We start from the raw sequence: 25736 nt of genomic DNA, 5'->3' as shown, positions 1-25736 counted from the left end.
CTTAGTCTCTTCCCTGGAAGTAAAGCATTTCTCTCTCTTCTTCTTCCACATTCCTGCACCATTTTACCGCAAGCCCCCCACCTCATCCTGTACAGGAGCCCATGACTGCCATTTGTCACACTTTCGCTGTCAGAAATGTGTTGTAAGAGATAACAGATGAGTGACACTGGAAAGAACTGCATCTGTGCATCAGGACCTACACAGCTCATACACAAACTGCTGCATTTTGATGTCTGTGTTACTTGCATCTCCCATTCCTGAACACTTGGGGGACAGAGGAGAGAGCTGTGGACACCCAGGCACACTGCCTCCAAATGATTTCCCCTGAACCACAGAGCTGTAGCTCATTCCTCATGATTAGCCATACGTTTTAAAGACAGTGTTTGATTGTGGATGATTTACAACAAAGAGATTACAGAGGCTTCCACCAGGAAGAGCAATTGTGAAAAATAAATAAGTAAATGGGCAGAGGGTAAGGAGAGACTTTTGAAAGAATGACTGAAGGAACTTCTGCATGCTTTCCAGTTCATGGAAAATGGGTGAAGGATGCAAAGAAATCATTCTGCCAATCTACAGAGGGGAGTGAAACCTGGAGCCCTCTGGTTAGAAAAAATAGCTTGTTTGAGCCCTGAATGTTTTAAGAAGAGAGTTATTCAAGTGAAAATTGCAGTTTGCAAAATCACGGAGTGGTCAGGATCGGAGGGTACCTCTGGGTACATCAGGCCCAGCCCCTGCCCCAGCAGGACACCCAGAGCAGAGTGCCAGGCCCACAGCCAAGGCAGCTTCTGGATATCTCCAAGGAGGAGATTGCACAGCATGTACCAGTGCTTCCTGATGTTCAGGAGGACCTTCCTGTGTTCCCGTTTGTGCCCATTGCCTCTTGCCATGCCAATAGAATCCACTGAAAAGAGCCTGGCTCCATCCTCCCTGCACCCTTCCTTCAGGTATTTATTGACATCCGAAAGAGTCCCCTGAGCCTCCTTTTCTCCAGGCTGAGCAGATTGTACCTGAAGTCTGTATCAGTAAATCACCTTTTTCAAGACCTTATTAAGTTTTCTTTAGCACTTCCACATAACTGCTGTGCTGATTAACATGTTACTGAAGTCTCTGGGCTCTGGAGGTTGTTATGAATGACGGAGCAGATACCCAAAATTCTTATTATTACATCTCCTATCATGTTTTTACAACCCCCATGGCAATTATAGGCAGGCTATTTTAAAGTACTTCCTGCAACCTTTTTTTTTTTTTTTTTTTTTTTTGCTTTCTTTAAGCTCAGAATTGTAGTTATTTAGCATTTCAAACAGCTGTGAAAGTGCAGGAAATGGCTGCTAGCAGCTAAATTTTGGAAGGAAAACTTTCAAGAAGATTTTCTCTAGTTAGAAAACTTCTTAAATGTTTAGTTACTTTTTTTTTTTTTTTAACAAGAAAGGTAATGAGCATTTACAGACCTGTAAAAGCATGCAATATCACAAAATCCACGTGAACAGCATCATCTGAAAGATACCTGCTCTGATTTCTGCACTGGGAACTGTACAAGCATTCCTGAGATTCCCCACTCTTTTAAGCAGGTGGCAGTGTCGGTTAAAAAGACATAGTTTTTCCTGCAGCAGATAGAAATTGTTGCTCTCCAATCTCTCCATTTATCTTAATGAAAGATAAGAACATATAACACTTTTATTGGGTTCCTGCCTAGATAAGGTTAGGAAAAAATTTGAAAAGTATGTCTTTGTTGACTCAAAACTCTTTTATTGTTTCCAGATGTGGCTTTGTGAGCTTTCTTTCTCAGAATGAGACTGCAGTAAGATACATAACTCTTCTTTAATACCATGTTAGCAGGAAGAAGTGTCTTCCAGTGAGGCTGGAGGATGTTGTAGCGCCGTGAGTCAGCACCAGCTCCCAGTTCTTACCACAACACTTTCATAGTTTCAATAAACGCAAAGTCTGTGGCCTTTCTTCTGTTGGACCTCTCATTGTGCTACTGACATAGACTTAGCAGGCAAGGCAGTAAGGATTTGATGTAGGTTCACACGTTTGGACTTTTCCTACTAATTTCTTCTTCCTTTGTTTTGCTGTGCCTAAGATTTGATATCTACCCTTTGCACCTATGAATAGCTAGTGAGGTGTGGAGGTTTTTTTCAGATATATCCTATTGTGTTAAGCTAAAATAAACAAAATGCTTTAACAGAGTTTCATTTAATGAACGGTAAGTGGCTTTGATCTCTTGGTAATGTCAGAAAACAACCAATAAAGTTCAGAAGGAATTTTTGAATATTACTACAAATGTGGTAAGAGTCTCTGTCGTGAAGTGTCAGTTTTTTTCCAGGGAGATAAGAGAATGTGTGTGTGCACTGGGAGAAAACTGCCTTTTTTGTTTGTTGTTTTTGTTTTTGTTTTTTGTCTGAATTGGATTTCAGAATATTGAAACAGATTTGATTTGAAATGGAATTGATTCTTATTTTCACAAAGTTTAGGATTTTCCAACAGGCCAACTACACCAATGTGGAAGCGTCCAGATTCTTGTCAGGCTGGCCAGACAGAGCAGGTGGTGAGTGGAGGAGAAACCACAAGGATGGCAGAGGGAAGCTCTTAGTTCACCAAAATTCACTAGATCAGATTTCCCACTTAAAATCATGTTAACAAAACACTTAAAGGGTTGAGCAGAGTTTCCACCCACCAACATATGTGTTTCAGAGGCTTCAAGTCACCCTGACTTCCTTCAAACAATGTGATACCCCCACATGAGGAGCTGTTGGTGAGCAGTGAAGGCTGTGGGAAGTGCTGTGTGAAGGATAAAGCATGGGGACGCTGGGGAGCAGGAGGGTACCCAAGGTCTGCAAGGTACCCAAGGAACCTCAGGTAACCGTGACCCTTGTTTCAGCTGCCAGTGCTTCAGTTCCTTATGTATAAGAAGAAAAGCATGATGCTACTAGCACTTTAGGGTGTGGGGATAGAGCCACCTCCAAGAAAGCTCAAAGCCATCAATTTCTTCTCTACACCACAGGACAACTGCAAACGGGCTCCCCAGATCCCATTCGCCCCTGCACTCCCGCTCCGCTCCTTACAAACCCCGCAGTGCCCCAGGTGTCGGGGGCCGCTCTCCCCCAGCCACTGGGTTGAGGCTTCGGCCCCTCTCCGCCCCAGCACGTACCGCTCATACGCACCCCCAGCGCCTCCCCTCTCGCAGCTCAGGTACACCCAGGCGCACAAAATGCCACACGCCGCCCTCGCACACGCACCCCGTGCCACCAACCTTCCCACTCGCCTTCTGGGCGCGCCCCCCCCCCCACGCGCGCACACAGAACCCCCACGCGCGCACAGACACGCGCGCCTCTCCCCTCCCAGACGCCGGACGCCAAGCGCATGCGCAGCAGCAGGCGCGGAGCTGTCCGAATGCTGAATTTATAGCGCGGTGCGCTCCCGCCCGCCTCATTCCAGCACGGGCGCTGGGGTTCCCCGCAGCCTCCGCCGCCCGCTCGCTCCCGCACGGCAGCGCAGACACCTCCCTGCCAACGGGGGAGTGGAACAGAGCGAGCCAGTAGCCCCACCACCCTTCCTAAATGCTACTTTTCTAAGCAAAAGGGGAATAAAAAGCACACCGGCAACAGACTGCTTGCTCTCAACGCTTACTCCCCTTTGGGTGATGCTCTTTGGGTAGTAGGGCTCTCCCTTCTTTTTACTTCTTTTTTCTTTTTCTGGTTTTTGTTTTTGATGTTTCTTTTTCTTTTTCTTTTTTTCCTTCCTTTCTATTTTTTTTTCTTTTTTTCTTTTTTTTTCTTTTTTTCTTTTTTTTTCTTCATCACCCAGTCAAAGCAAGGTGGGGAATAACCAGGTCTGATGCTTTGTATATTTTCTGTTGGCTGCTGGAGATGAGCCTAGGCTTGACCTGACCATGATTCCAAGGACTGGCATTTCTTTTTTATCCCCAGTTTGTAGAGATCCAGACCTTCTTTTCCTGATTGTCAAGAAAAATAAATTATTGCTGAATTTGGGAATCTAGGCAGCACCAGCATACTTTCTCCCTGCATCTCTCTGGAATCGTTTCTGGGATATTTTCCAAATCAACACAGAAAGCAGGAGGAATGAACCGGCAGCTAGTGAAAATTTTGACAACCTTATTTGCATTTTTCTTAGAGACAAACCATTTCAGGTAGGTGATATGGCTCTTTGTAATGATATTTCTCAAAGAATGCGGACATCATAACTGTAGAGAAACTATATCACGTTACCTAGTTTGTTTGCTATATCTGAGAGTGCTTTGTGTTCATTCTATATAGAATTTCCTTTTTACACTCAGAGACTCGTTGCTTGGTAACAAACACCAAAAAATATTCAAGTTTGGGTGATCTATTTTCCATTTCTCTGATTCAGCTACATGCTTTGTTACTGATTATCAGTATAGCTGAAAACAGTTTCTTCAGTTTTTCTTCCAAATGCTATTTAATCTTTGTACTCCCTCCAGAGCTTATGTAGGAAGTTGCTTTGGTTCCCTCCTCTTCAGGCTCTGGAAATGATCAACCAGATTTGTCAGGGATGTGGTTATTTGAAATTAGAAATCCAGTCTTCTGATTTTGGAAAGATACCTAATTAAACCAGTACTATGCTAATATAAAGTATCAGTACATCAGATTATTGCTTCTAATTTTTATTTTCTCTTTTTATTTTATTTCTAACGCTTGATGAGTTTTTGCTTCAGCAGCTGACTTCTTGCGATACAAGGCAAACAAGTCATTGCTATTCACCAAAACACCATTTCAGCTGAGATTCCTTATCTTCATGTACAAAGCTATGTATCTACATGTAAACATACAGAATGCTTTTATATGTGTAATAATGTATTTATACGGTGTCTGAGTGAAAAAAATGTTTGTATTCACGAGTTTGCACACGTGAGATGACAGCACAACTTATCACTAGTGGACACTGAAAGGAGACAGAAGTAGACTGTAGAGTATCATCCAAAATAATTAGATTGGATTAGTTTTCAAGTTTTTATTATCTTATCTGAACATTTCTAGTATTTAAGTGGCAAATACCATCTATTTTATATTAAAAATTAGAGATATAAGAGTGTCACACCAACAACAAAAGCAAAAAAAAAAAAAAAAAAAAGCAACTCCCTCCCTCCTCCCCCATATATGGAACTGAAAAAGTGGGGAATAGCATTACAAGATTTACTGTCACATTGCCTTTTAGCAGTCTGGGTGGCTTTATAAAAAGAGAAAGAATTTAGTGTTATTTAGTATTATTTAGTATGCTGACATGTAAATGCACAACAAAGAACAAGACTCCTGAAACGAAGTGGTTCCCTTTGGGCAAATATTTAAATAGAGAGTAGTTAAGAAGACAGTGCTTTTATTACTTTTAGTAACTCAATGAATATATTGAAGCACAGATACCATGATATTGGTTATTTAGGAACCAAGATAGTGCTGCTTGTGATGAAATCTGTGCCTCTGCACACCAAATATGACTATTTCATTACTAGTTTATTTTCCCTACAGAATGACCTGAGGGAACTGATAAATTCTTTTTTTCTGAAATACTTACTGTGCTTGAAGTATGTAATTTGTTATCTATATGAAGTTTCATATGCATAGTCTGGTACCAGAAGTTTACTTTTCAAATCTGAAAACAGGCATATGTTCAGGAGCTTGCATATAAATACCAGCTGGTGATAATACTGATCATTTACTATTTGATGTTAATTGGTGAAAAAAAGACCAAAACAAATCACTAAGATCATGTATGACTGACTGAAACCTTTTTTCCTGGTGAAGAAGCCAGACATTCACTAGCATGATTTCAATCTTCTTTGAGTGGCATCTATAAAGAACATTTTTTTGCATCTACGTTCTTTCTAATATTCACAAAACCAACATGTAGCAGATCTGCTTGATGAGTGATGACTCCTATTGTTTGGAAGTTTACAATCACCTTGAATCAGTGCTAAAAGGCATAAATTTTAACAATATACTTCTAATTAAATCAGTGATATGAGTTAGATATCAAAATTCCTGTAAGATTTCTTTGCACATTTTTTTTAAAAAATAGACTGAGTCTTCTAAATTTTTAAAGCTAAAATACATTTATTTTTAAAGTGGAGGGGGTTTGTTTTGAACAGCAAAATGTGTGCATGCATGCTATCCAAAATTCATTTTTATTTCTAGCATAAAGTTTTCTAATGAAAAATATATGATATCATTCTATAAAAATCTTATTTGCTGCATTCAGTTAATTGAGACAATGTTATTCATTGTTATAATTTTTTTCCCTGACTTGAATGAAATACTAGCTAAGTGGCTAAATACTATCTAGCTAAATTTTGTATTTACTAGCTAAATACTAACTAATGATGGCTAATAATTTATTTAGGACGACTTTCTGTAAAGAACATGATTCAAGATCTGGAAAATCCCCCTCACAGACCCTGTCTCCTTCAGATTTTTTGGACAAACTGATGGGGAGGACATCAGGGTATGATGCTAGAATCAGACCAAATTTTAAAGGTAAGTTTTTTTTAAGACTGTTGATAAATTAATGATTTTGTTTGTTTTGTTTAAGGATGTCACATCTAATTCCTTATTCTTTTTACAATAACTTCGGCTTTCTAGGGTATTTTGTCATGCAGATAAGTTGCTCCAAGGGGAGGACTAAAGGAGCAGTGTAGGTAGTAAGCGTACAGAGCTCTGTACAGAAAACCCTCTCTTCAAATTTACCTATATAGGTCAAAAACGATTAGCTATCAGATGTTGTCTCCAAAGACCTTCATAATTTCAAAAAGTAAATAGGATTTCCCTCTAAAAGTAACTGACATAACCTGTTCCTGAAATTTTTAAGCCATGAGAACTTTCAACGCTTCCATGCTGAATGGTGGTTTCTCCTGTAGCAGTGCCTGAAGAAGGAAGATAGGACTCGAGGTATGCACAGAGCAGTTATCCTGATAACGTTGACTGAATTCTCAGAATCAGTTTCCCATGATCCTTACAAAAACTACAAAAACATGTTCTGTTTGACACTTCTACGATTCTCTCCTTTTCTTTCAAAATTTGAACCAAGTTGTGGAGAATCACCACCACTATTCCAGCACAAAGAAGGCTGTGAACTGCCTTCTTCTGCAATTATTGCTATCAGAACAAGTTTTCCGTGTTATAGATTTTTAAATTCTAGTGGAAATGAACACAAATGTCTTTTGGCTTCAAATGAAGACAGCTATGAGGGAAGAGATAAATTTTTATCTCTTTTGAAGAGTTCTCTAATTCCTCCAAAACTGGCCCTTCAACCCAGCTCAAAGCTTGGAATGCAGTTATACTTTAAAAATTAATAAAACTCTTCCTTCGTAAACAACTCTGATGCTAATGTACATTTGCACTCAACCTATTGGCTTTGTTGACCAAAATGCATGATTTTCTACATTGCTCCTTGTTAGTGGTGCTGTGAAAGTTGATAACGAGGGGAACAAACAATAATTTCTTAGCCAGCAAATGAACTGATGGGAAAAAGCCACCTACATGTCAACGAGAAAAGTGTTTAATTAATTTAGATCAATGATCATTTTCTTCTCTCTGTTCCACAAGTACAAATTACAAGACATGGAATGAAGTGTCTTTTTTGACTGCCTACTATGCCTAGGTGAGGGGAAATCTAATTTGATTTTCAGATCCAAAGGTCTTAAAGTTAATAAAACTCTAGTCAGAGTTTTAATTTCAGAAGAGTTTACAAAATGCTTATTAATTTCCTGAGCTGGAGCCCATGTTATCTTGTAGCGATATTGTGTCAGGCTTTTGTATTCATTTGATGTGTATTTGTGAATATCAGAGAAGTTTTAGAGAATGCAAATAAAGACAGGAATTGCCTGAATTGAATGAGGGTAGCAACCGTTAAGAACTTCTTTGTGTCCTTGATGTTGGAGGGAAAGTAAAGGAAGACTTCTGCTTCATCTCTTGTAGCTCAGGTAACATCAGTGAAGTATACCAGTCCCTGTTCACATAACAACATGAACTCTTTACTTCTCCTCAGTATATGTCTAAAATCATTTGGTGATAAAGGCAGGAGGAGACAGATTAGCAGTTTTGTGGTTAGAGCAGGTATTGTGTGTACAACACAAGGTTGAGGTGTCTGAAAGACACTGCTTCCCTCAAAGCCTCATGGTTTCCTCCCAGTGTGAAGCTGCTTCCTGTTGGCACATGTGAGCTCCTAAAAGCAAAGAACCTTTTTCCAGAGCAGCAGTTTGAATTTACAGCAGATCTTCAGGAATTTTTCATAACTTCATATCTCTGATCTCTCGGAGGTTTTCTGATGGAGCAGAGAATTAAGTCACGTGGCTTTGAATTTCACTGCACCTGTGAAAACCTTTTCTGCTGATAACCATTTTTATTAGTCATTATGATGCAAAACCATGCTTCCGTTGCCAAAATCTTGTTAATTTTTTCAAAGAATGGAAAGAAGTTATTTTTCTATATAGCATATATTTTCCTTTTAAAGAATGAGAGTACAGCTGCAAGGAGGTCGTAAGAAATCTATTTGGCTTGGAATTAAGTCATATAAAGATTTTTTTGTGTACTGAATCTTTATTGTGACCTCAATACAAATTGCTTCCATTTCTAACATTTATTAATTGGTGCAATTTTTTGACGATATAATCTACTGCGCAATGCTGGTGTTTTAAGTCATAGCTGCACTGATATATGAAATGTTAAATGACTTCAGAATATTTTTTTTATATGTTAAGGCAAGAATTTTTAAGTATGAAAGATGCCCACAGGAAGAACCAATCAGACAAGCAATCAGCTACCTGGTTTTATTTATAATCTGGAGTTAATGTTAGTTTCCTGTGTTTCAGAAAATACAGTGTGAATTTGGACCACTACTCATGTATTTCTGTTCGTTTTTTTCTCCTTTAGATCATTGACTTAGCTTTCTGCTAGTTCAATAGGCACTTTAAAATGCTAGAAAATTCGGATATTCTTGGAAAGGCAGTTGAGTAGAACTCCTTTATCTTATACAGCTAACTATGCAATAATCAAATGTATTTATATGACAAGTCTGAATTACTGGAAAACAGCAGCTATTTGATTAATTTGTGGAATAAAAGCTAAAAAAAGAGAGGAAAATGCTGCTTACTGGAACAAGGTGTTTTATCCAGATAAAGAATTTCATCATTAGTTACATGCTTTTCCCTAAATGACTCTTGCAAAGCAGAACATTCAGGAAGATACTGGGAGAGCAACAGGTGAATACATAAGCACTTAGACATCAGTTCCTAGGTTTTCTGTTGGGCTTGTTTGCTTTTTGCAGTATACTGAAAGATTATTTTCTTATCGTTCTCTGTTATATAATCATTGGAATAGAGAAGGGAAGATTTCTGGTTCTTGTTGACACAAGCAGTGATCAGATACAAAATGACCAGGCACATAGAGAGACAGCCCCCCCCGCCTATCAGCCAGGGTGACATCTCTCAGAGTTGTCTTTCTTTGATCACTTTGTCAGATACTTAATGCACACTTTTCCATCTCACACTTCTATCCTATTGAATATAAATAGCTTAATAATTTATGTGGGGACATGGAGGGGAATACTTTTAAATGGTAATATGAAGACTACAGTCTAATACTAATTGAAGTCCCGGAGAGTCCTGCTGTCACTTTGTTGACAGCAAACATACGCTTGCGATCCTATGACTTGATTTGCTGTTTTTTTTTTTTTTTTCAATTATAACATCAGTTAAGCATGGCTTCTGTAAAATAATAAAATGCAAACCTACATGATTTTCTTTTTCTGTGATTGATATTAATGATATACATTTTTAATGATGAAAAGCTACAAAAATAACAAAAATCAAGAGTGAAGTCTTGTGCTTTCTCCATCGATCAGCTTGATTCCTCAGAAAAGCCAAAAGTAGTTCAGGGCACCTGTGTTATAACACTAGCCAAAAATGTAGTTTTGTGCTGATAGAAGCCAGAGATGGGGAAGTGATATCATAAGTTACTTTGTATCCAGCTTAGGATTCCTCAAGAACACTGTAAGCAATGCCATGGTGCGCAAGATCGACCTACAACTTAGTTAGAACACAAGATGTGAGGCTGACAGGCAGCTTGAATTTCACATTTCTTGGTAGGTTTTTACCTTCACAAGTTACTAAGCTACTCTCACGTTTTAAGATCTTCATCTTCTAAAACCACTTGCAATCTAAAATAAGTAGGTCTGATCAGATAGAGAAAACTGTTTATCAATAGGCACGACAACATTATTTATGCTTTAACAAATGCAATAAAATATGGTTATCACACACTGAATGGAGAGAAGGGGAATTTGTCCCCAAGTTTAGTGCCAGTGGTGGCAGTGGTGATGAGGAGACGGTTGGACTAGATGATCTTGTAGGTCGTTTCCAACCTTGTGATTCTATTCTATGATCTATGAAAATCTCGAGGAGTATGTTACATTTAGATACAGAGAATGTTAGCAATAAAGATAAGAGTGATTTTATTTTGTATTGAGTTCAATTCTATGATTTCAGTGCATTCTTTCCCATTCAGTCATCATTTGCTAAAAAACGCTCTGAATTTTATGGAGTTGCATGGAGATTTTCAGAAACAGTGCCTGTCAGTGTTACCCTCAGCAGTGGGTGACGTAACACAGTTTGAATTAAGTTGCTCACAAGCTGCTGCTTCTGAACATGGAGAAATCCTGTTAGAGGGACACAGTTTGGGCATGTAGTGGCTGTCGCTGTAGAAGATTAGTCTGTGATTACAGCACTGTAATGTCATTTTCATGCCAAGTCAGTGGGTTTACATCTGAATAATAAACACATGGACAAAGTCATTTACTGAAAGTTAGCCTGAAAACTGTTACAGGAAATGGCTAATTTGGCACTTTAATATGGTAACTCCTTGGCACTAAGGGTCAGTTTTTCCCATGTATTCAAGCCCACCGCTTACATATTTGGCCCCTGAGTAGACCAGTAATGAACTGCTTAAAAAGGCATGAATAGAAATTACTGAATGACACACAGAGATTAAATGAAAGGCATCGGACTTAATATGTAAGAGCAGCTTCTATGTGCAGGCTAAGAGGCACTGTCTGCAGATGTGTACTTGAATCTAGACTTAACACTTAGCAATAAATACCTGTTGAAAAATAAATGATAAATGCATTGAAAAGTTGAATAGCATGTGTGACATAGATACGGGGCTGATGTGTTTCATTCTCCAGTGCTTAACAACCTTCCCAAAGTTAGACTTCGGTCAGTAACACGACTGCCCGTGATGTTAGATGTAGCCAGTACTCTACATTGGGCTATTTTCCACAGACTTTGAGGCTCAAAACAGTATATTTTCTCCAGTAGGCGCTGAGATCCCATTCAAGTAAAGACAGCATGTAGTAAGAAACTAGTGCACATCGTAGGTAAAGTATGTACAGAAGCTTCATTTTTGGAGGAAAGAAGCTACATGGTCAGTGTTTTTGGAAGTGACTAGGCCATTATGCACACTAAACGTAGATTTCTTGAAATGTGAGCGTACCATTATTAGGGAGGTATTGCTCCGATTTGCTTTTATCCTTGAAACAGGCATCTCACTGCAAAGGTGTATGCTACATGAAGATACCTTATACACATTATATTGTCTGTTGTTTGTTTGTTTGTTTGCTTTTGTTGTTGGGTTTTGTTTTGCGTTTTGTTAGTTGGTTTGTTTTATTTTTCTTTGACTATGTGGCTAAGAAATTGATGTCCTGCTTCTGCCTTGCGTAGATGTACATGTTCTCAGGCAACCTTACTGCAATTATGCAAGGAACCTTTACACTGTGTTTTAAAATTGATGGTAAAGAGGGCTATGGAACATGTCCTTCCCACCATCCCTCTTTAATTTTAGTTTCTTACACAGAGCATCAACAGGCTAGGGGAACTTCATGCCCAGTTATGTTACGTCTAGTCTTCTAGACAGGTGGGGCCAGACAGCTAGCTCAGGTGAACTCCCTGACTACCTACACTGCTTATATGCTTTTTCATTCCACAAATCTCTGTCTGAGTTTCCTACAACCAGCTCCCTACAAAGCAACTCAAAAAGGCTTTGAGCTTGTGGAAGTGTAAACACAATTGCTATTTGGCTTCATCTGTCCCTGGTCTTCTTTTATAATTACAAAGTTAGCCACAATAATCCATGTCACGTTGGTGTGTTGCTTTTATTCAGAACAAGTGATATAATTAAGATATATCAATGCATTTGGCTCTTGTCATGGAATATTGGTCTGCTGCTGCATGAAATGCCAAGGGAATTTACAAAGAACAAATGCCAAAGCAGATCCAAATTCTTCTGATATTAAAGCAGGAGACTCTATTGTTCTGACCATGTTCTAATTTAATTGTATTATTTCCATTATATTCAGTGTCATGTTTAGATTTAAATGTTTTATATAGTCGAGGCCAATGCCCTGGGGTCACTCATTATGTGTCTTGTTATGTTTTGCCTGTCTTAGGAAACATGCAATTTATATGCAGAATATATGAAAACATGTACACATAGTTTACTATAAGCATAACATTTATCAACTGAAAACCTATTACATATGGTTATAGAGCAACAAGGAATGTGTATACATAAAGCAGAATGTGCTGTTTTATTAGACAGATTCATTATCTTTTTTTCCTCCCTCTGGAAATATGAATATAAATCTTTGATTAAGTCATCAGAAAATGTATGTTTGATGCTTCAGCTTCCAAATATGCAATTGACAGTCTTTCACAGAAATGAGTGATTTTAAGAGCCCCCTGAATTATGCAGACGTGTTGGCACAGACTATAACATCTCTCAAATTAGAGGTGCACAATGTCTGGCATAAATAGTGACCTGCCAATCTCTTTAAGACCAAGTCCATGGTATAAAATGGGAAATATACAGAAATACAAATGCTAAGATTCTTGAAAGCATGAAGATCATCAAATATTCAGTTAGCATGCCAGCTCCTAGCAATCCTCGAGTATTACAAGGGCACGAAGACACTCTGATTACTCTTTTTGCCTCAGCTACATGTCAGTAGCATGAAAGAGTGGAAGCAAAAAGGCTCCTGAGTGTGCTTAGATGTGACTTGGCTAGAAACTACCTTATGCCTTAACCAAATTCGGGCTCTCTGATGAGGCATTCCTCTGCCTCCCTTGCCCAGCAGGGACCAGGTAACTCCAAACATGCATTATATTCAAGAGGAAAGGGATTCCTCTCAGAGTGAATCTGAGATCACTTTAAATAACACTCATAGACGGAACAGTGGCCATAGAAGGCCCACTTTCTTTAGACAAGTTTTTGTCCAGCTCCCCCTCATCTTAAAAGGTGGCCTGATCCAAAGGAGTATAAAGACTCTGAATAGCTTATTTTTCAGCAATGAATTCAAACTTGCAGAACCACAGAATGGCCGGGGTTGGAAGGGACCTCAAAGATCACAAGTCTTCAACCCTCCTGCCACATGCAGGGCCACCAACCTCCACATTCAACACTAGACCAGGCTGCCCAGGACCCCATCCAATCTGGCCTTGAACACCTCCAGGGATGGACAGGGCATCCACAACTTCTCTGGGCAGCCTGTTACAGCACCTCACCACTCTCTTTGTAAAGAACTTCCCCCTGACATCCAACCTAAATCTCCCCTCCCTCAACTTCAAACCATTCCCCCTTGTTATCCACCCTTTCAAAGAGTTGGTCCCCCTCCTGTTTGTAGACTCCCTTTAGGTACTGAAAGGCTGCAATGAGGTCACCCTGCAGCCTTCTTTTCTCCAGGCTGAATAAGCCCAGCTTCATCAGCCTGTCTTCATAGTGGAGGTACTCCAGTCTCCTGATCATCTTTGTGGCCCTTCTCTGGATCCTCTCCAACAGCTCTCTGTCTTTCTTGTACTGGGGGCTCCAGACCTGGACACAGCACTTCAGATGGGGCCTCACAAGAGACAAGTAGAGGGGGACAATCACCTCCCTGTCCCTGCTGGCCACCCCTCTTCTGATGGAGTGCAGGAGACCATTTGCTTTTCGAGCTGCAAGAGCACACTGCTGGCTCATGTTAAGTTTTTCATCTATCAGAACCCCCAGGTCCTTCTCCGCAGGGCTGAAACTTAATTAGGGCAGACAGAAGATAGAAGGAAAATAAGGCATTTTTAACCATGAAATGTAGCTGGTTGAGTAACAGGTCTTTAGTTCTGGTGTAGTGCACAGATGTGAATATTGCAGCCATTGTGTGCTAGGGCCAGGTTATGTTCTTGTTGAAGAAAAGCACAAAATTGCAGGGATTGGGAACCAGTACTTCTTGCATTCATGCTGTTAAGTCCTCTAACTGCTAAGATACAAAATTTCTCTATCTTTCTCCAAGTATTGTATCCTAAATGCTTTGCTGATTAACAAGATGAGTACAGATTCTGCCTTCATCTACTTATTACGAGGGATGTTCCAAAAGTAGTGCTCCTGTTTTATTATGGTGGCCTACAATGCCAGAGGCAGATGTTAGTAGTTTAGCAGTAGAAATTGAACCTTCCTGGTTTCCCATTACATGTTGTTGCCATGTGACCAGTGGCAGCAGAGGGGCAATTTAACAGAATGGCATCTGACTTGGAAATGTGGATGAAGGACAGGGGTGGAATTGAATTCCTCTATGCAGAAAAAATGGCACCACTGACATTCATCAACACTTGCTGAATGTTTATTGAAACTAACCAGTAGATGTGAGCACGGTGAGGCAGTGGGTGGTGCGTTTCAGCAGGGGTGAAAGCAACATCGGGTCACCTCCTCTGATGCAGATTTTTCTGAGCACTGCATGCAAGCTCTTCTTCATCAGTGGTGAAAGTGTGTAGCTCATGATGCTGACTATGTTGAAAAATGGTGTTTTGTAGATGAGAATTTGGTCTATCAAAAAGTGTTATTGTGCTTTTTTTAGCTATTGTAATTTCTGTGGAAAAAAAAAAAAAAATAGGAGGCATCATGTTCAGAGCAACATACTTATTTTAAAAAGTGACCATAGCTGCACTTTAGGATGGAACCCATCCTCTCTGAATATGAAATGGCACTGAGAGATTTCACTCCACAGTTCCCAAGTAAATCATAGCCTTGTAGCCCAGGAGGTGTAAGTCTGCATCCCTTCAAGCTGATGTGTGCATGGAATATCCTAGAAAGGATTCTTTCTGCATAGAATTTCTCAGTGTTTTGATATTGGCTGCAAATCTGGTTGTGTTTTAGAGAAAAGACTAAAATTTTCATTTGCTCTTTCCAGATTTTAATGTATTGGAGGGTAACGCTCAGAACTGTGTATACTAAATGAGGTACCTGAACCTTACTGAGAAAGAGAGGGTCAGATGGTCCCTCAATGCAAATATTGCAGCTGCTTCTACCTGTCACAGGACAAAGATTTTGTTGCCTGCAGAAAAAAGTCGTTGGTCCTGGGAAGAACAGTAGTGCTATGATGCTCATCTCTGAAAGCTAGTATCCCTTCCCGGGTGTTTCTGTCACTCCAAAGCTCCAGGATATATGGAAAGCACTGAGAACATCTGAGGCTAGCTGAGTTGTCGGCACTTTCCCTTGAAGAGCAGCAAGTGATATTCAACTGATACACTTTTTCTGCCGCAGGAATGTGTTTATATGTTATCTCCTTTGTACTTGAGGAAATACAGCTGAGAGAAGGCTATATGCTTTCCGAGCATAGTTAGCGAAAACACAGGATTAAAATTTACTGGATAGATACTCATTATGTTAGGCTGCCTCTGATGACTGTACTCCCAATGCATGCTGCCTTCGTGTCTTCATCTCAGGTTATAAACCTGTCTTATAAAGGCTGTTCTTTCTTCTCATGTTGTCCAGTGTATTTAATAAAGAATAAATCCTAAATAATAAGTACAATAATAGTAACTCTTCAGCAGGTATGCAGCTGTAACATCTCGTACTACAGTCTGAAGCAGTATCTCACTCTTTTGAAGAGATGCATGCAAATGGCATGCATGGGTCTAAACTAGTAACGTATGTACAAGCTACTTATTTTGCTAGATGTGAATTAAGCCCATTGCTTTTGCATAAACGCATGTGCAAACTCTCCCTTGTGCCAAAAAAGCAGATGTGCCACTTCAAATAATAACTTCAGACTGCAGCAATTTTTCTTTGAAGACAGTGATACCCTATCAAATACAGTAGTCTGAGATTGGCCATTCTAGTTATAGGAACCATCCTAAAAACAAGCACCTGCAAGAATTTTGCAGATAATTGGCTCCATTCTCCTGAGAATAATTTCACAGTTCTTTGGCTCCATACTCTCGAGAATTATTTTTCTTTTTCTCATAATTCTGATGTGAGTTTTGCAGGGGGTAAAGAACACACTATTGGTTAAAAATAATATGATTTCTTTTTTTTCCTTTTTTTCCTTTTCCTGTTGAAGACAAGCTTAATTATCCTATCGAAGTCGTAAATAATTAGGGATGGATTCAGTTCAGGCCAATAAGCTCCTAAGTGTGGATAAGTCCCATATGGAAAATTTTGTAGTAGACTCCTAATCAGCAGGACTATTGGTGACAGAAAAAGAATGTATGCCCTGACCCTGCAGTTCTGATTGAGCTTAGAGCCTATGTGAAATCCATGAGCCCATGTGTTACTCCTCTCAGGAACGCATCTTGCATCAAGGACCTTGTAATTTCCTTACAACAAGTGATTTGATACTGACAAAAAAGTAAGCCAGCTAGTTAATAAGATGTTATTCTGTAGGAGTTCTCATTTCCTCTCCCATTCTTCCAGCCATTTTATATATGGAGAGACTTAATGATGGAAAAATTGATTGTGAAAGACATCCAAGAAATATCTTAGGGATATATTACAGGTAAAAGATGGATTCTTTTTGGTATTTAGGATATGGGAGACCATTTAGCAGGCTCCCAGAGGGAGAGGGGATTTGTAAAGGGAGAGGATGGGATACTGAGCTAAATGTACAACAGAACAGCTGATGGATCAGGAAGGAGGAATTAATTTCAGAGTAATATTATGCATAGATTGTACAGAAATGAGCTGAACTATAGGGAGGTCCAAAATGGGTAGTTCCCAACAGCTGAAATGGGTAAAAATAGAAAGATAAATGTTAGTGCTAGATGTGTTGAGTATGTGTTTGTATCCCTGACCATTTGCAGATTGCCATCTATATCAGCTCCTGACCTTTTCTGTTGTCTCTTTTCCCTATCCCTGAACCATCCCAGTTGTCTAAATCCCATTGTTCATATGTGTCCTATACATGTGGTGTATAATTCCTTAGCAGTCATAAATCAATGTCTGGCCAGTTATGTTAGCCACCCAAACTGCTCTTTTTCTTGAACTCTTGCATATACCGTAAAAGACAGTGAAGCAAGGAACATTATGGAGACATTAAGGGAAAAGATGACAGAATTGGAAATAATGTCCAAAACTCAGAGGAATAAAAAGAGAGTTAAAATTTCTGAGGTCTCTCTATGGCCACAGAGAGAAGTATTGACAAAGCTTTATTTTTGAATAATACCTACTGACACTCAGCTTCCATCAGTTCCAGTGGTACAAGATCAGAATTATAGAAAAGGAGCAAAGTAAGAAAATTTCAAGAGAAAGGAATAGAGCACCAATTCTGTTTTGTTGTTGTTGTTTTGTTGTTTAAATAAGTGTTTTGAGATGAGTATGCAGTGCAGAACAAAGCACTTCATTTTTACTGAAAATAAAAGCCTGGTCTGAGCCAACAGAATTTCAGTATTATTATTAATACTATTTTTTTCATTAAGTAGATTTTCCCCCTGACTTGTCCTTTTGGTGAATGTTTTTAATCTTGTGGTTCCATGTGGTCTCTTAGATGAGCTGGCTACATTGAATTTATAAAATATTATTAAAAGTAAGATTACCCAGGAGGAGTTTGGCTGGCCCTACACTGGAGTGCAGGCTTCATGACTAGAAATGTAATACCATATTTTATTTAACCACATTAAAATGCGCCCCAGACCTCTGCACATGTTATGCAGTTCACATGCTGATCATCAGCAAAGATTTCGGCCCTCATTAATGCGAAGCAACCTGTTTCTCAGAATCGTATGCAGTGAGCATCACTGCTACCTGCTCCCGGTGAGCCTGAGAGCCTTTCCATTTGCTCACTTTGTTGAAGATTACTTGGTGATAAAAAAAAAAAAAAAAAAGAAAATTAAAAAAAAAAAAAATTTAAAAAAAAAAGAGTAGCGCAAAACAAGTAGGGCCTGTTTTTTTTTTCATGTCATTAGGAAAGCTAACAATTCAATTCCACCAAAGAGTACTGATTGCCCTCTGGCATTGGAGGGAGAAAGATTTCAGATACAAATGCCTCATAGTGAGGTGCTTGAAATGGAAAAATATGGAAGAAGAGAGGAGTTCTCGAACAAAAAATATATTGACTTGATGAACATGTGAAAAATCAAAGCATTTATTTGAATACTTTCAAAGTTCACATAGCTCCTAAGTAACTTTTAGTATAGCTTCTAGTTACAACAGGAAATCTTTTGGATTAAAGACTTCTGATTCAGTGGTTTTTGTTTGTTTGTTTGTTTGTTTGTTTCGTTTGTTTGTTTTTCTGTTTTTAATTTATTTCCACAAGCTCGTTTGCTTTAGTTTTTGGGCTGGCTGCACTCTGCCATAAGGTACGGCTGAGACTTGTGTAGAAGCATCTCAGCTAGATTTCAAGTAATTTGCTTGCAGATTCTTTGTGCAGCACAGAGACAACATAGAACTCAGCAGGAGCTGTAACGCCAGTCGATTCCAACCTGCCATGACTATGCTGGCAGCAGCCCTCAAACCACCTATGTGAGAGCCAGCCCCAGTGCCTTTATGCAGTCATTAGTTACATGCTCTTTTGAGATTAGCTCAAGTTAGCTGGGTAAATCAGGACCATATCAACTGTTTAAAGGAATTTTCATTCCTGAGCTCCTGGTTTGGAGTTTGAAATGAAACAGTGCTTGAAAACTGTTCTTGTACAGTGCCTTTAGATAAACCTGTGTGGAGATATCTTACTGCACCCCAGAGCTGGCAGCAATACACGTTTCTGTTATCATCCTTAGCAGAAAGAGGCAAGAATGAATGAACATGTTGTATGAACTATACCATAACGCTAAATGCAGAGCTGAAGAGGTTTTGTAGCGTGAGATTCACCTTCCTCCTCAAGTGCTCAGTCTGAGGACAGAGGCATTCACTGAATGTGAGGCACACCAATCCAACAATTTTCACAGGCACTTTCAGGCACACAAAATGCATCTTAGCAGGGATTCTCATTCCGTGAAGCTCTGATAGGATTTCAACAGCATGACTCCTGTTACATTCAGCAAAACTCCCACAGCTGAAAACTCACACACCACTTCAGAACTTGATTACTCATTGTTTGACCTCAGACTCTGTCGATGCATATATAGGTGGCTTTAGCTGTACTTACCCCAGAGACCTTTTCTTTCTCTGACTCATTCTGCAGTCACCTGAATCTGACAATCACTGGAGTACTTGGCTTGTAAATCTCCAGTGGTACATTGCAGAAGAAAGGCTTTCAATTTTGGAATATAATATGTCCTTTTTATATTCAGGTCATGTTGTAAGATTGCATTTTTGCTTTTTGAAGTGAAACAAATGAAGAAAGCAGCTTAAATCTTGATGTAAAGGAAAAGTTTGCTTAATGTCATTTTGTTTATTTATATTTGCATGTGTGCCTACAAGTGCACTTCTGGAAATAGGCAGAACTAAGAAAACTAGGGGGAAAACTAACCGTAATGCTCTCCTGCTGGCTGTTCAGTGTCACCTAGTTTGTGCAGAGCACTCTACAGATTTCATTGCAATAAATAGAATACTTGAGTAGATTTCTTGGTTACTTGATAATTTTGGTCTCAATGATATCCATGGGAATGAGATTCCTAAGTAGGATTTAGCTAAAATCACTGCAGATTTGGCTCTGTTTCTGTGAGTGCCTTTGTGGCTCTTAGCTTTATTCTGCTGTTCATAAATATATATTGACATCATAGAATATGATTCTGAGTCTCAGATGCAACAGTGAGCACCCAAAACTGCTGCTATATTCCCACCAGGAGATATGGCATTCTCAGCAAGCTTAGTTATTGTACATGACAGGTGATCTTTAAGAATATGTTGGTTTTAGCTTGATGAAGCAGAACAATAATTTCAGCTTTATTTGGCTTTTTTCCCCAGTAAGTTACATCAGTGCAAACTACCATACAACTACTGTTTTTCAGAGGTTCTGGAGATCTCTGCCCTTGTGAGATTCTTTTTATTTTTATTTCTTTTAATAGGTACAATTGTCATCAGTGGAAAATAAAAGCGATGGAAACATTGCTATGCTAGATTGTGGAGAATACTTCCAAAGAACGAGGAATTTTCAGTTTACTGAGCATAGTCACGCTTAGGGAATCAGAATGATGTAATCCTCAGAAATCCTGTAGAAAATCAGTGTCCTGAATGAAAGGCATCACTCCCCAACAGGAAGTGTCACCTGGATTTTCAAGCCTTAGTGTGACTGCATTGTCCCAGCATCATTTATTTTGCTTCTTGTGACTGACAAATTTCCTTTGCTGTTGAGACACACATGAGAAGATGATGAAGGAAAAATGGAGAAAAAAGTCTATTTTGTCTAAAGGCAGAAAGAAAGGTAAAGGGAGGAGAAGGCTCATGTAGACACATGTAATGAGCACTACCTGTGTTGAGGATCCTGTTTTCATACCAGGACCTTAAGTAAACTTCTTAAAATAGGAGCTTTTTCTCACCATAATTTGGATAATACATTTAGGCATTAAAAAAACAAACAAACAAACAAACAAAAAAAAAACAAATGTAAAAACCTCACTGCTTCCAGAGTAGTTGTAGGAGCCCTGTGCCTTGGAGGAAGTTTTTCAGAGCATCAAAGCCCCCCTTTTTTTCTGTGGTCCTGCATCCATGGTTCCTCAATACAGGACTGGCTCAGGTAGCATTTGATAGCACCTCTCCAGCCCTTATCCTGCTTGCCTCAGTCAAAGGAGGGAGGAAACTAGAAGAATAAATAACTTACTTCTGCTTAACGACCATGGCAGCTATGGTGACCCAGCAGTAGTTCAGGGATGTGCCTGCAGGGCCGTGAAGAGATGCACTGGCAAGCTCTTGAAGTGGTAATTTGGGTATATATAGTACTGCAGTTGAAAAACCAGAGTCCTCCATGGGAGATAGCTGTGTCAGGTCTCATGAGAACTGTGTTGGATATTGGAGGCTCTTTGAGTTGTTGGAAAAAAAATGGATGATAATACTTCAAGAATTTGCAACCTAGAATACTAGCTTCACCAAATACTGCTGCCCTACCCGGCTGTTCTGGGATCTGTGTTATCAGCACTCATGTCAGCATGCAAATCCTCATCCTGCCTTCACCCACATTTCACTGCCATCCTTCATTTAGGTCTAGATGAGAAATCCCCATTCCATAGATGAAGGGATGCCCAGTTTTTAATGGGATCACTGTCCTCTCACTTTGTCCTTTGGTCCTGCTCCTGGATCCCACCTTTGTGCCATTCCCAGTCTGCCACTGATTCCCAGGAGCAGAGCTCAGCACCTCCCTATGCTTTTCCTTCTCAGGGAGGAGTAAGGTACCTCTCGGCCTCCTCCAGAATGAACAGCCCAGTGCACCCTCAACCCCTCCTCACAAGACCTGACTTCAGCCCTATTACCAGCTCTATTGCTATCCTCTGAATGCTTCCAAGGACATTAACATCCTTTTCATGTTGTGGGGAACATAACTGCACACAATACTCATCAACCCTAAATTTAGCAGGAGCATCACCTCTTTTGACTGGTAGGCTATGCTGTGTTTGATGATTCCCAAAATGCATTTTTCCAAATGCAATATTTTTTGTAATATTCCTACTGTAGACATTTTAGCTACATGGTTGAAATTGATGTGAAGAGAAAAAGGCTGCCAGGTGCAGTCTGGACATAATGCACGAAAATCACAGAGCTGGCTAGATAAGAGAATGTAGAAATGCTTAATTGCAGTTAGAATGATCTCCAGTGCAAGAGTACAAGTGAATCTTTTCACGAGCTTGCCAAATGAAGGAAGCTTTGAAGCCACGTTATCAAAACTGGAGATTACTAATCAAGAACTGCAGTTAACAGCTGGGCTTGGTTCAGCATTCATCTTTCAACATTTACTACTCAGCACAGGGACTCCCACAGATGTTGAGATGGATTCACCCCCTTTGGCAACTGACAAGGAAAGGATTCACTCATCTTAGTGTCAGATGGGGTAGAATGGTTTTATTTAGAGTGTCTGATAAGACACTATGTTTTGGTTCTAGGAGAAAACACACCAATGCTTATAGTTCTGCTAAGCAGAGTTGTACAGAGCCCAGGCCATTTGCAGCAAAGGGCCCAAGGTGCTGAACAGGAGCAGAATTAGGACAGCTGACTTAAACTAACCAAGGGGATATGCCATACCATATGGCATCATGCGAATGGAGTTTTGAAGGGGGTGGGAGTTTATCTCTCTTCTGCTCATGGAAGCTAGCTGGGCATTGGCTGGGGGGTGGCAAGCAGTTGCTTGTGCATCACTTATTATATGCATTCATACGTATTTATACACATATGTATATTGTATATTGTCACATTTATTTTCCTGTTCCTTTTTTCTATCTTAGTAGATAGTTTTATCACAACCCATGACTTCTACTTTGTTTATTTTCTTCCCAGTTCTCTCCTTGGTCCCACTCAGAAGGGGGGGGGGGGGCAGAGGGAGTGAGCGAATGACTGGAGCTGGGCCATCTGTTGAATTAAACTGTAACAACTCTCCAGCCAGGTGGTCACAGCTGTGCACCTTTGGTGCAGGAGCTATGAGGCAATATGCCACAGCAAATATTAAGGAGTATTCAGTATACACAGGGCTTCTTGTAAATGAGCATTGAGAACTTCCCATGAGTGGTAAATGCCTCGAAGTCACAGGAGATGTATGACACATTATAACGTCAGGCCTGTCTAAGAAGACAGTTTATCGGGGAGTCCCATTGGCTGCCACAGCAACAGACTATGAAGAACCAGGGGGAAGTGAGATGCAGGGAATGTAAATGATATCTTTATTGCTTGTCAGAATGTCAAACATCTACTTTTTCATGGATTTGGGCACTAGCTACTTGTATTTTTGTTTCCCTATATTTCTTTTTTTTATTGTTTTGGCCTAAGTATTTCAAGAAAAAGGCATTTTCCTCATGATCTAAAGATGACTGGCAGTCTCAGATGTGCTTGAAAGGCACCTGGACTGCCTACTTGTTCATTGTAGGTGAAAAAACTATTTGATTATAATTATTTCTTAAGTTTGTAGAGATAATACTTTTTTTTTTTTTTTTTTTTTTTTTTTTTTTTTTTGGGTATTAAAAAAAAATTAATTTTTTTTTTTATTTTTTTAATTTTTTTATATAATTATTTTTTTTTTTTTTTTTTTTTTTTTTTTAGATTTTAGGCAGTAAAATCTAATTAAATGCATTTTTTTACTTTTGAAGAGTTTTAGATTATGTTCACAAACCTTGGCTATACTGAAGTGTGAGTATGTGAAATGATACACTGGAAAAAGCAATGGGGTGTGCCCTTTTTATACAGTACTTCTTTAAGATGTTTAATACGTACACAATTCCTTCCCTGGAATAATAACATCAATTTCCCTAGTAAAAAAAAATCAATAGAAAAAAAAAAGAATAGAACTGTTGCAAACTTTGATGCTCAGTTGGTTACCTTTTATTTTCTGCTACAATTAGCCAAGATTTCCTATATACATTTTACTAACTTCATCATTAGAAGACTAAGATAAAATTGGATTCTTTGCTCAGAATCAGTAAATTATATGAAGTTGGTTTTTAAGACTATTTGTTTTCATATGCTTATAACTCCCCTACTACACCATTGAAAATCAATAACTATACATATAAATGATCAGGAAAAAAAGATTAGTGTAGTGATATCTTACTTTTTCAAGTTAACACTGAGATGAAAAGAGTGGGATAGGTAATCTCTCCAATTGCAAGTCTGAGAAAACAGGGAGATAGTGGTTGCAGTGTTACAGGGAGTATGTCCTGCACTGATGCTATAGATTAAGAAAGAGCTGCTACGGCCATGCCCTCACACAACATTTCTCCTAAACCCTAGAAGGATGCAGTCCTCACTATTTATTTAGTGACCTCCAGTGAAACCAGTACAGCTAATTCAGTGTTGATAACATTCTTTCTTTTGATAGATGTTTACATGATCTGTTTGGGAAAACTCACTTTCTGCTTGTTTTCAGCCACATCTGTACCAGATTGTATGGAGGCTGAGGGATCTATACTTTTGTTTCAATGTATATTGCAACATTTTTATTGCATTCCACAGGTCCTCCAGTAAACGTTACTTGCAATATTTTTATCAACAGTTTTGGATCAGTCACAGAAACCACAATGGTAAGTGCTATGATGCCATTGGCAAGAGAACAACAATACTTAATATATGTCATGAGCACAACCTGTCAATTTTTCTATTTATTGTTCAACTTGCAGGTCCTCCTGTAAATGTTACCTGCAACATATTTATCAACAGCTTTGGTTCAATAGCAGAAACTACAATGGTGAGTGGGACTGGTCATTGAAGCCATCTTGTGAAGGAGTGGGATGTGATGTAGAATAGAGATGCTCTAGATGTGGGAACGTTTATTAAGTTCTTAAATATACTAATTTCAGCTAAATTAAAATATAAGTTTTATAAAATAACTTTATTTATAAAAACCTGTTGAACTCAACTATCACATCTTAATATATATCTGTAGTTGCCCATAGTCTGTATCGACTGTGATGGCAGTAACTACAGGCATGCCCAAGGCAGTTTTCCCAGATGTTAGCACTGCAAAGGCAGAAAAGTTGCTGGAACTCAGCTGTGGAGCTGCTTGCCAAGGGCTCAGTGTTTGAGTGGTTCTACAATCCTTGCTGAATTATCTGCTGCTGCAGACTGGGCTGACAGAAATACCTGAACCATCTCATTTAACTTAGCTATATCTCTGAATTTAGAAATCACATCGGTAACTCAAGTAAATGCACAATATAGCTATGAGTAGACTTCATTATTTTCAGGGCCAAAATCATACTAGAAAGTGTTGGGACTGTAGATGATGAAAATTTTTATTTTGACTGAATTCAAAGAACACTATCAGCCAAAAATAACTACCAAAGTCAAAAATTCATTTTAATATTTAAGAAGTTAAATAGTTAAAATTCTCAATTGAAATTATTATTTCAATATGAGATAAGATTTTTTAAAATTGCTGAAGTTCAGGATTAAAGAAATAATAAGAAAAAGAACGGTGGTGACAATTGCTGTCCAATTTTCTTTTTTAGTCTGAAATCCAAAAAAGCTAAACTTTCATTTTCTTTAATACTTGCTGAGGAAAAGCAAATCCAAGTGCATGTAAGAGTGGTTACTTACTCAGGCACACATGCACCTGACTAATGAGTTTAATACTAAGAACTTTTTTTTTTTGTGTGGTTCTCATATAATGTGATAAAGATATAGTAATTATCAGGTGCGTGTGTATGTGTGTCAAATCCATTCTCTAAAAGACTTTGCAACAGATCCCAGTTTTACTTTATATTCTTTAAGTTTCCTCTTCCATAAAGTAATCTAAACAGAGAGTTCCCTCCTTCACTGAAATTTTGCAAGAGTTATACACATTGCCTCAGGGCACAATGTTCAGGCCTTCCTCTTTTTTTTTTTTTTTTTTTTTTTTTTTTT

General features: G+C 39.0%; 1 protein-coding gene across 2 annotated transcripts in view; it reads left to right on the top strand.

Annotated features, from left to right (window-relative positions):
- Positions 1–4079: 4079 nt before the first annotated feature.
- Positions 4080–25736, top strand: part of GLRA2 (glycine receptor alpha 2) — a 126732-nt gene continuing 105075 nt past the window's right edge. Inside the window, exons 1-3 of one of the 2 annotated variants that reach the window (XM_042810437.1) lie at positions 4080–4147; positions 6373–6506; positions 24512–24579. In XM_042810437.1, the coding sequence (XP_042666371.1) occupies positions 4080–4147; positions 6373–6506; positions 24512–24579 (270 nt within the window). Of the gene's footprint in view, positions 4148–6372; positions 6507–24347; positions 24416–24511; positions 24580–25736 lie in introns of both variants that reach the window. The other variant, XM_042810435.1, reaches the window with a different exon arrangement.

This window comes from Centrocercus urophasianus, unplaced genomic scaffold, assembly GCF_019232065.1.
Source record: "Centrocercus urophasianus isolate 14NV4802_14NV808 unplaced genomic scaffold, USGS_Curo_1.0 seq_12, whole genome shotgun sequence".
Taxonomy (NCBI): domain Eukaryota; kingdom Metazoa; phylum Chordata; class Aves; order Galliformes; family Phasianidae; genus Centrocercus; species Centrocercus urophasianus.
Note: the sequence above shows the minus strand (reverse complement) of the source record. Positions and strands in the feature narration are given on the sequence as shown.